The 11,767-nt window shown below is 38.4% G+C and overlaps 1 protein-coding gene across 1 annotated transcript in view; it reads right to left on the minus strand.

The window, feature by feature from the left end:
* Nucleotides 1-783: 783 nt before the first annotated feature.
* Nucleotides 784-11,767, minus strand: part of LOC113226220 (venom carboxylesterase-6-like) — a 12,296-nt gene continuing 1,312 nt past the window's right edge. Inside the window, exons 3-7 of the mRNA XM_026458781.1 lie at nt 10,782-10,986; nt 9,397-9,581; nt 6,764-6,914; nt 3,873-3,996; nt 784-1,265 (exon numbers count right to left, since the gene is read on the minus strand). Coding sequence (XP_026314566.1) covers nt 1,067-1,265; nt 3,873-3,996; nt 6,764-6,914; nt 9,397-9,581; nt 10,782-10,986 — 864 coding nt within the window. The 3' untranslated portion in view covers nt 784-1,066. The remainder of the gene's footprint in view (nt 1,266-3,872; nt 3,997-6,763; nt 6,915-9,396; nt 9,582-10,781; nt 10,987-11,767) is intronic.

An 11,767-nucleotide genomic window follows, 5' to 3' on the forward strand; every position in this document is an offset into this window, starting at 1 on the left:
ATTTTCAGTACAAATCGGCAATTTCATACTTTAACCCCTATTATTTGAGAATTGTTTCAATTATTAGTAGTGAGTAGGCGTCAAGCTCTGTATAGGATATTTGTTAATAGTTTGAGAGTGATATTTCCCTTTTTTCTTTCCTTTTTCTTTAACCATTCTATTCTTATGTAGACCTCCACCATTGAGTATATAAGTATATGATCAGAAATAGAGACGAAATGTCATTGATGTAATTTGATTTGTGTGAAAACTATTCTGCCCACGGAAGAAAGAAAATAATGTGGTCCTGCGCTCCGATTGGCCAGACCGAATTCGAAACAATTGACGGGTGCCGTAAATTTTTTCGCTTCAAATGGGCCAATTAAAATCTATAATGGACGAAAATTGCAAAATTACATATTTAATATTCAATTACCGATGAAATTTGATTCCGTTTGTTTTGTAATTAGATGTTTTGCTGTTTTTCCCCACACCACCGAATGGAACAGCACGCCATTGTTAGAGACATTATTACAATAAACACAGATTTTTTTTTATTTTAATATACGGAGACGTACACACAGGTCAGTTGTTGACGCTGTCTATATTTCAGTGCGACTGAGAGTTGATATTTACAAGTGATGTATCACTGATGAGTTACCACGAATGTATGACCCTTATTTCGTCTCTATTTCTGGTTATATACTCTATGAACTCCACCTATGATTAGATTTGTGCCTGCCAGAGTGAGAGACTGGGTTCGATGACACATAAGTAGTTTTGAAACTTCAGTGTTTATAAAAATTTCGTCCTCGTTGTTATGGTGTTTCGATCGAGCTAATATTGGTTTCAAAAGCGGTGATAAGTTAGAAACAATGATGCAGGCGGTACTGAAGTTTCTGTAACGTTACAAACGCGTAATGATTCTTAATAAACGATCGCCTATATATGCTGGTTCTAAATTGATACATATTAACAGACAAACCAACAGAAAACTTGGCTTTATTCATCTTTAAAATCGCACTTGGCACAACGTAATAACAATCCATGGCAAGAAGCCATAGAGTTGCACATCAGTATTCAAGTATTATGAACTAATGTCCCTAACACAGTCCGGGTAATTCTCATTCTCAATGAAACCCAGGCAGTCCCAGAAGCTACGCAGTCCGAAGTCGGAGCTAGTTTTCATTTCCATGTTGATCGGCGACGAGATCTCTAAGTAGTTGATGTCAGGAGACCCAGGAACCACTGGTAACCAAGGCCTACCATTGCTCAGTTGTGGTGTTCTGAAAGTTTTACCATAGTATAATAAGATAAATATTGTGACTCCATTCATACGTAGCAGCGTGGCTTGTATGTGTGCCACCCTCCGCGTGACGTGCACGGATCGGAAAATGTCGCGGCGCACTCGAGTTGCCTAGTGCGGTTCGCACGCTCCGTACATTGTAGAATTGAAGCGTTAAAATATTTCAAATAACGTTCTGTGTGGCTGCGCCATTATGATACATTTTTTCACTTGCCGCACCAAAAATATTTATTATCGGTGGTGGTATTTCGTATCATCGGACAGTCTTATTTAATAAATTTTCAATTTTCTGTTTATCGATATAATTTTTTTGTTACAAGAGACGAAAGTAAAGCTTCATGGTCGCTTCTTGTTTGGAGATTAATAGCTCCATTGAAATGATTTTATTTTTTTTATTTTTTTTTTGTTCCACGATACTGGTATAAAAAGATTACTATGTAAATATCTTTAAGTCTAGTGTTCTGTTTACTGTTTGCGTGAATAGTTTGTGTTTTAATTTAATCTATTCTTTTTGTTATTTTTTGTGTTTTTGTTTCGTTTTTTTTTCTTTTGTTGTGTCATTGTGGTAAACAAATAAATGTATTTTCTTTCTTTCTTTTTTCCTTAACTGCATTTGACAAAATTTATTTCAATATAGCACGGGAATGATCTGATGAATAATTTTAATTTCTTCAAGTTATGTTTTGCAATTTTTGAGTACAATTAAAATAATAATGTGACATCCCTAAGTTTCGAGGGGGTTGCACTACTTGTTACTAGATATGCTTATCATTGTCAAACATTTCTAAAACTTGTATCCAAACCTGACGTACAGTCTCTCAAGCAGTGTCGGTTTGAATCTGGGCTTGAAATTCTGAGTTTTCGGAATTTACTTGCGTAATTAAATTTGAAATTGACTATGAGGTTTTCAGTGAAGGAAAACGTAATGAGCAAATCCACATCATCCCTCGTGGGAACTGTAGCTCTAGCCCTCTTAGTGTGAGAGGAGGCCTGTGACCACCAGTGGGACTATAATATAGGCTATAGTTTGTGCCAAATAGCATGGCAATAGCGATCATTCACCGGACTTTCAGCCCAAGCCCACAATTCCCAGCGACCGGTCGCCGATTTCCAACAAAACCGTCGCAATTTTGGCATCGCGTGATTAAGATAATAAAAGTCAATGATGTAACTTAAAAATAAATGAAATTGAGGCATGTCCGTGTATATCTGTGCTCTGTACCGGAGCCAGCCATAGATATGCAGAGTTTCGTTTCAAGTTAGCGTTAGCGTTAGCATTCTTCACAACAGAAAAAGTAGTAAGAAACCAGAGACGATTTTTACGCGCAATTCTTCGAACACTCGTAATCTTCGTAACGAAACGTTTCACATCATGCCATAAAAACGCACTTTGTTATGTATCCAGATTTGCATAACACACATACCTAAAACGTCAGTTCAATGCACTTGCATTCGCGCACCCCGGAACGCGCGCCCCGTGCATTGCAACGTGACCGATGCAAAACTCGTCATTTTAATTATAATTATGAGACACTTTTCGGCCCAACGTTCCTAACATCGGACGTAGACTAAATTCCTTTAGTTAAGATCTTTTTTCGTATAAGTACTTTTAGACCTAACGTACCTAACTTCGGACGTTCTTAAAATTATTTAGTTTAAGAAATACTTTTTTGGAAATTTAATATAGTTATACATCATATTTTCTCGTCTTTACTTCATCTCCACTGCGGCCACCCTATATAATTACTTGATGGTTAATGCACATGGTAGTGGTTTTTTGCACTAACTCTTGTTTACACAAACCACGTTGCATTTCGTGAAAAACTAGAACGTATGCGCGATGTCAACTGATGATCTACCAATCACGCGCTCGATACGATACTCCCCCCTACACGTACTCGTACCCTGCCACCAAATAGATATAAAATACATGAGTTTCTGCGCATACGGCGCATAGGTCATTGTTCAACTGCTTGCCGGTACCTGTGATACGTGTAGTGCAAGTCAATGACCTTTGAATCAATCTTGGTTACCGCAATTAAATAAAAAATAAGAATTAGGAATTTTTTCAATTTTTTTTGTGTTTGGGTTCAGTTTCGGATACAGAATGACCTCTGTAAATAAGGCGAGAAATCAACACATTGTATATATGTGTGAATATAACTAATCTACACGAATTGCACTCAGTCGGTGACTTGTGGTGCAATTTTATAATTTCAAAAATATAAAATACATCAATTTCCTTTTGACGTGCATAAAAATACCGAATATTTAATTAATATGTTTCCTTACTATCAAACTATTTAAATGTTTACAACCCCTGAGGTCATTAGTATCCACTAAAGGTCAAAGTGACCTCTACCACGATACGCTAACGATAATTCTTTTGCACGTTATTAGGAACATTGGAGAGTATCGTTTTCACAAATGATGTACACAAACTATAACTATTATGTTATTACTATTCTGTCCAAAACTGACTGGACTATTGACGGATAGTTGAATCAAATTAAAATTAACTGTTTTTTTTTTCATCAGCTAAGATCACCGCTGATATTGTAGGTAGTATTATCTTAGTTTCCATTACCCAGTGCTTGCATAGCTATAGATAATATCAAGAAGAGCTTCAGTCATCAGTCTATCATCTTCGGAGTCATCGGTGATTTTTGCGAGCTTGGTGATGTGGAGAAAATCGTCAGCGTGGCTCGTACCTGCAATATACGAATTCCTATAAAGTAAATTGAGAAGAAGCGAGCGCCTACGACGGTGACGCTTAAAAATTTCGACACCTACGCCAACTTAATTTTTTGACTTGTTCTGTTTTTATTTTGTTTTATGTTTATTTATTTTGTTTGACAAAGTAGTCGTTTTTTCTTTTTTTTTTCAGAATTTTGTTTTTCTTAATATTTTTTTTTACAAGATTCTGGAAGCATAATATCATATCAGTAAATTGGCTGTTTACAAACATAACAGAAATTTATCAAAATATAAACTTCCCTTGGAGGTATCGATTTGCTTTGTTCATATAAATTGGATCACAAGATAAGACAGGAAATTTCTTTAATGTTTAAATTTTTATTCTATTGTAATAAAGAAATTTTGTGGAGCTGTAAGTAGGCAATCCCTTACGATATTCACGGTAAGGATCCAAACGTATGCCCGGCAGTGTTAACGTGTTGCGCTTGACGCTGTGCCAGAGCTGAATGACCAAATCGGTATTCGCTAAGTGATATTAAGCGACACTAGCGCTCGCTATAAATAGTAAATAGCAAACTATGTTCCGGACCGTCGATTTATGTCGGTAACTAGGGTATGAAATTAGCTGCCAGGGTGTTTATTAAATCTTACCCAATAATGTGGAATGAAATAAATATTCCGAGAAATAGTGAGAAATTTATAATTTGCTTTCATAATCGACACTTTATTTTGTCTTTTTTATTATGAAAAGTATAACAGACAAATTTGGAGCCATTATTATGCTCAAATAACAATTAAAACACGATCAATACATTAATTCTTGTCATTAATGATTGATTGATTGATTACTGATTTACAAAAGATTTCGCTAGCTCACGGCAACAAAATTGTAGCTTTTAGATTTGGCAGTCAAAATCGAGGTTATGGGCGAAGTCGAGGCCGTATTTCGTTAGAGAATACCAAACTCCATACAAAACTGTCAAAGTTCAGCGTTGAAATTAGTTTCATTCGCCGCCGATCTCGACGCTGAGCGCTAGTGTCGCTTAATGTCACTTAACGAAGACCGATTTGGTCATTCAGCGTAAACGTAGGTAGTGCTTAAATTCTCTTTGATTCAGCGCTGGCAAAGCGTCGAGGGTTGCGCGGTCACGTTAGAGAATAGCCCAGTGTATCCACTAGAGAATAGCATATCAGCTACAAACGTATTTTTTTTTTGATAAATTTGTGGTGTTATATCTCACTATTTTAATGTTGAGTCGTACTAAAAGAAAAAAATTGTGATTTTAAAATTTGGGTGGCGTGTAAAATGTCGTTGTGTGTATATAAAGACACAATATAATCCTAAAACTTAGTAATCTGCGATGGGAAGAATGCTAACGGCCCAATCAGGCCCTCACACGATACCCGATGGTTGAGAACCTTCTTCCACGTGCAGGTTTCCTCACGACGATTTCCTTCACCGAAAAGCTCATGGTCCATTTCAAATTAAATTTTGCATTCAAGAATTGAGAGCAAGGCTTCTGTGAGAGGCGCTAGGCCTCTGTGAGAGGCGCTAGACCAGACCGCTAAGTGTACATTCCAATGTACCAAATATAATTAACTACATGCTGCAGCGTTGTCGAGCACAAGTCACACAGTCACCAAAACAAAGAATTTATTGCAAACCAAATTTTCCGATCGCATAATTTCACGCAATTCAGTCGTTAAGTGGCCAGCTCGATCATGTGATTTAATACCGGTGGATTATTTTTTATGGGGTTATGTTAAAGACAGAGTCTATACGGAGCCAATCGAATCGATTGCAGCCTTAAAACTCAAAATTCGTGAAGTGATTAACGAAATAAACCCACCATTTTGTCAAAAAGTGATTAAAAACTTTGATGAAAGAATCGACATCGTAACTGTGGTCGTGGTGGACATTTATCAGATATAATTTTTCATTCGCAATGCCAAACCTTAGTTTTTTTTAATACAGTAAAAATTGGAATCATTGTCATCTAAATTTATTGTTTTATTTTGATTTACAAAACAAAGTTCTTGTTGAAAAACCTTATATTAATAATCATAACAACTAAGTATTGCCATTTTACCTATTTCAGCCGCCAAGTTGAAAGTAATGCCTGCATTAATGTGCCCGGTTTTGAAGGGTAAGTGTGCTGGTGAAATGGAACATGGGACTGGTCAACTTATGTCTCAAGGTGACGGGCGCAGTGGCAGTGCCCCTTAGATCTTTGCGATTAAAGCTCTGAGTTGCACTATAACTGTTATGGACAGGCGCGCAGCTTACCATCAGGCGCACGAGTTGTTCGTCCCGTCACTTGATATTATAAAAAAAGTCATTACACAAAGAATCTCAATAATAGGTACTTCATTAGTTTAGCGGGTCTGCGACATATTCTTGATGTGGTGGACACCGGATTACCTCGGGTTGGCCAATATATATTGTTGTTACTCAGTGCCGGCTTTAGATACTTACGGTACAGGATTTGTTGCGTAAACGGGTGCAGGGTTTTAGGGGGCGCCGAGCACCGCCCGCTCCGCCTCCACATCGCGTTCTCTTCATTTATAATTGCACCATTTACACCCGAATTTCCGATCATTGGAGAAAATATAACTAAGTATTCCATTTTGATCGCTGACCTACTAGAGGGCGCCAGGATATTAATTGCACCCGGGCGCTACATTGGCTAGCGACGGCACTGTTGTTACTGAGCAGTGGACATACAGTTGGAACTTACTTTCATACAAGTTACTTTAGTTTATAAAAATATAAGTACTTACCGTAGTTGATCTTGTTCATTGCCATGAGATTGTAAAGGCTGAAGTTTCCACGAAATGTGTACCGGTAGACATACACCGGCTGCCTGGATTTCTTTGCTTGAACCTGAGCTAATTTGCCCACGTCCTTTGTGAAGAGACGGTCACCTAGGGCCTGATAAACTATAAAATATCTCTTTGTCTCCAACATCTCGGTCGACTTAGCATAATTATTGTCTCTGTGGCCGAACGGTTACCATACTGGGCTGCAACTCACGAGGTCCCGGATTCGATTTCAGGGCCTAGAGAAATATTTGTATAATCCACATTTATTTCTCTCGAGAGTTTGGGTGTAATTTGTGGTTGTCTATGTGTCCATAGTACCCGCGATACAGGGTCACCCTAGTGCGGAGCTATAAGCGTGTGCGTTAAAAAAAGATTTTTTGTGCTGGTTTTGTAAGTGTTATCATATTAATACCTTTAAATAGGTTCACTAACCTATAACATGACCTATCGATGCCTTTCTTTCTCAAACTCGTATCTTATAAAGAGAGATTTTTCAGGAGATGGCAAAACTTTCTATTTATTTTAAGTTTCTTATCAAGGGTGTTAATTTGGACGTACTTACTTCAAGAATAGGTGAAAGCCAGTGTGTGAATATGAAAGAAATGTGATGTGAAATCAACCTGCGAAATTTGTATATACAATCCATATTTTGCATTTCAGTAACTTTGTGCTTTATGATACGAGTTTGAGAAAGTAAGGCGACGCTATGATAAATTGGTCATACACAGTGGTCTATGACCAATTTATCAACAACGGTCGGTCCCGGGTTCAATACCCGGTAGGACTCAATACCCAATATATTTAAAGCATTCATATGATAAACGTTTCAAAATTAAAATTAAGTTGCACATATGAGCCCTGTATCAGGGATAACGATAAGAGCAGAGGTAGAACGAGGTTCAAATTATTTTAGTCACTAAAATTATTCACATATCAAAATAATAATAAATATGTCACTTAAATTACAATAATAATAATAATAATAATAATCATTTATTTCGGAACTGGGTCCATAGATTGTTAGTTAAAATTACAAAATGCTTAATTCTAAGGGTTAGTTACACAATACAAAAATACAAAAAACAAAATAAAAAAGAAACAAAATAAAACTATGCGACTGATGGTATGGTATGAAGTCGCATCCAGTGTGCGAACATCGGCGAGTCCCAGCGTGCAGACAACGCGCTCAGGATGCGGTTGGGGCTGCCGCGCAAGCGGCTTAGCATCGAGGCACACCTCTTGCGCATGATGGCTGCAAAACCGTCTGTATGCGACTCCGCAAACATCCCCGAGGCGCTACAATAGCGCGGCAGCCCCAGCAACACCCGGAACGCGTTGTTGTATTGCACGCGCAGGCCGTTGTATGTCCTCTGCGTATAGTTGACCCACAGACTGCACGTGTAAAAGGACTGACAATAAGATTTAAACAGTGTAATCTTTACTTGTCTCGTACATCGTGCAAACCTGCGGGCGAACATGTTACAACGAACAACCAACGACCTACGCTCCCTCTCGATGTCGCTATTGTCAGATAGGTCATCCGTGACCCAGTGACCCAAGTACTTAAATTTCGAAACTATTTTTAAAGGAGCGCCGCAAAGTGTTAGATTAGGTATAATATTGTAACACTTAGTACCTGCCTTAAATGCCATCAGCTCGCTCTTCGAAACATTGTACCTGAGTCCATGGGCCACAGCGTATGACTCACAAATTTGCAACATAGACATAAGTGCTCTAATCGATGGACTGAGCAGCACCATATCGTCAGCGTAACTTATATTATTAACACACATTCCGTCAATATGACATCCGACCATAGTGCGGCTCAGCTCATCGATGAGTCTATTCATATACAGATTGAAAAGTTTGGGCGAGCTCAGCCCCCCCTGCCTCACCCCGCATTCCAATCCATAACAGTCCGAAGTAGCACTTCCCCATCTGATATAGTTGCTTTGGTTATTGTACCAATACCTGAACAAGTCCGTTATTTCACGCGGCAAAGTGGTGTCATTATATAGTTTATCCCATAATACATTATATGAAACCAGATCAAAGGACCTGGAGAGGTCCAGGAAGCACGCGTAAACTGGGGTCTTTCTATTAATGCCATAACGTTATAATATAATACATTTTTTTTTTTCATAGCTCCGGACTAGGGAAACCTTGTAGAAAAAAACACAAACTCACCTCGAAATTTTACAAGAAAACCGCTGTATTCAACAGGTTACTCCACATATACCAATGATCTTTTTTTTATATCAACGGAACTAAATATAACACGTATAGTATACGATAAACATTTTTCAAACGACTTTAATTTCGTTTGTGAAATAATAAATTCTGATATAAATCTAGAGTCCCTGACCCTCGATCCAAGCAAAATGAACCGTATTAAGTAGTGCCTAAGTGAAAAATTAGAATTCGAGCTGAGAGCTACCTCATTTTTTATGCTTAGGAAGTTATCGAATAATTTCGTTCCTAGACCCCTTAAATCTCTCTCCTGAAAAGTTGTAATTTGGCAGATGACATGCCTTATTACATCAAGGGAGCAGATACGGTGGTTTATTTGACCTAGACTTGAAGTTTCATACCTGTACAAGTTGTGAGAAAGTCTCCTGTCCAACAGGCTTGCCGGCCAAATACTTGTCCTTTATCTTTATGGCAACCTCGCGTCGGCGCTCCAGCGGTAATGTGTCGTTGTATTCGAAGATATAGCTGGACAGTTGCTCCCAGTTGGCTTCCAGCTCTTCCAGAAGCTTGGGATCGCTCTGATACGCTAGTAGAAGATATCATTATCGTTTTGACCACATAGAGGCGGTATCGGGACCGGGATTTTTTGTAATGTTCGAGTGACATTGAAACCGAGTGACAAACAGACACTCTATGACAAACAGGCGCGCGCCGTGTCCGGGGCAAACGCGGGGAGGGTGCGGTACGCTGTATTCCATTGAGTTCTATGCAACCGTCCACATTTATTATACCGTTGCATGTTGTATTTTTTTACAACTCTTGAGTGTCTTTTTATTAAGTTTCAGTATGAATTCGGTCGAAATTTCTTATGCGTTGCTTCCGTAACGCGAATAAACGCACAATTTTGTGTTGAACATTATCCGACAGAGATATGGTGCTTTCTTTAAAATCTAAGCAGAAAATGAAACGTGGTTGCTTATGAGTGTTACACCGCTGCTGGACTGCTGTGCGGCACGCCCCAGTACGCATTAGCTTCCCACAGGTCCGCCCCCAAACCGCTTTTCCCGCTGTAGCGCGTCTGTGTGTCCTGACCTTAAATGTTACTCACGTATTTTTATTTTTATAATACCCAGTGACTACAGTGGTAACAGTTGCAGTGCCACTCAGAGTTACAAATTACAAAAATCTGAGGGGCACTTCCACTGCGCTCGTCACCCTAAGACATAAGTTGGCAAGTTCCATGTGTATGTAATTTCACCAATACTTATATACATAACAAATGAAACCGACTTTTTCGGATCTAAATAACAAAAAATATTTGTTTTATTCAAACAAGCCAACGTTTTGGGCCCTTTACTCCCATGTTCACGTCTGACTGAAGTGGTCAAGTCACGTCAAGAGTTCGAAACGTTGGTTTGTTTGAAAAACAAATATACGTGACTTAGATACGAAAAAAGAAGGTTCGTTTCGTACGTGTAACAATCGCGAAAACCTAATAACTGGATTCGTTTGGACATACAATTATCTCTTTTACATCATACACGATGATGGTGAAGCAAAAGTAAAACCAATTAACATTGGTGACCCGAATATCGTTAAAAAGAAAGTAATTTAGTTCTAGTATAAATATGGATATTTCTTCTTACATTCTTTTGGCATAGTTTTTGATCGGTGTTGTTTCGAAATAATCTTTATTCTTATTGTAGATGGATCTCATATTAGTGTTCTCGAAAGTATGTGAATATTTTAGGTGGTAGTCGCTGTGGAAAAATTCTTGAATTCTTACCAGCTGCAGGGTATAATCCCTCTTCCGAATTGACTGAGAGAATAAGAGGCGCATTATATACGGATCCATCCTGCGCAGCGCAGTACGGGTGCTTGGTCAGGAAAGGGTCTTTCACTTGCGGCGCTTCTACAGTGGGTGTGAATGGGGTGAACAAGTGCACTCTCCATTGCTGAAATTCGGGAGGTTTAAGTGTCCTACAAGGTGTCTAAAAACTCTCGATTTGGGCTTTTTTTACGTGACAACTGCTGGTTTGGCTTTTTAACTGACAACAAAAAAAAACTGGTTTCCAGCGGATTGTACGTGACAGAATAGTAGTTTAGGCAGAATTATAAATTGGTAATAATAAATTTATTCAGTGAAAAATGTACATTATTATTGCAATGAACTAAAACCAAATAATGAAAAAGAATTTTTTCGATAAAAATATAAGTGCGCATTTGACCGTCATCTCACGTGATGGAAAGTCACGACGACGGAGCATGCACACCTAAATATTGCCAATTCACTCTCGCCTTGAAAAGGCCCAAGTTGTACCGTTCAGAGAATAAGAGTGCAAGCAAGGAATTCCACTCCATGGCCATTCGCCATATAAATGTGGAAGCGTAACGCTTCGTGCGAATCATGGACCAATAAAGCCAAGAGGATTGCTAATCTCCATACTGCAGATCGTAACTCTGGAAAAGGTCGAAATTCCGTCTCGTGTCTAGATGGCGTTGATCAATACTCTGGAAATAGTTTACATTATGTAAATACAAATGCAAATGGTCGTGGGCATCAATTAATATGAAATACAAATAGTCAGTTTTTTCCATGTAATTCATGCATTCGAATATTGACCATCATAAGCAAAAATTATTTTCTGAACTTTGACAAATGCGTACCCATAAATGGCATTGTGACTTACAAAAGTTACAAACTAATACATACTTTTGCTTACGGACCAGTTCAATCGAACTACAAGAGCAATTTCGCTGTTCAGTGTGAAG

This window comes from Hyposmocoma kahamanoa, unplaced genomic scaffold, assembly GCF_003589595.1.
Source record: "Hyposmocoma kahamanoa isolate Upper Pololo Valley unplaced genomic scaffold, ASM358959v1 183, whole genome shotgun sequence".
NCBI classification, from domain to species: Eukaryota; Metazoa; Arthropoda; class Insecta; order Lepidoptera; family Cosmopterigidae; genus Hyposmocoma; species Hyposmocoma kahamanoa.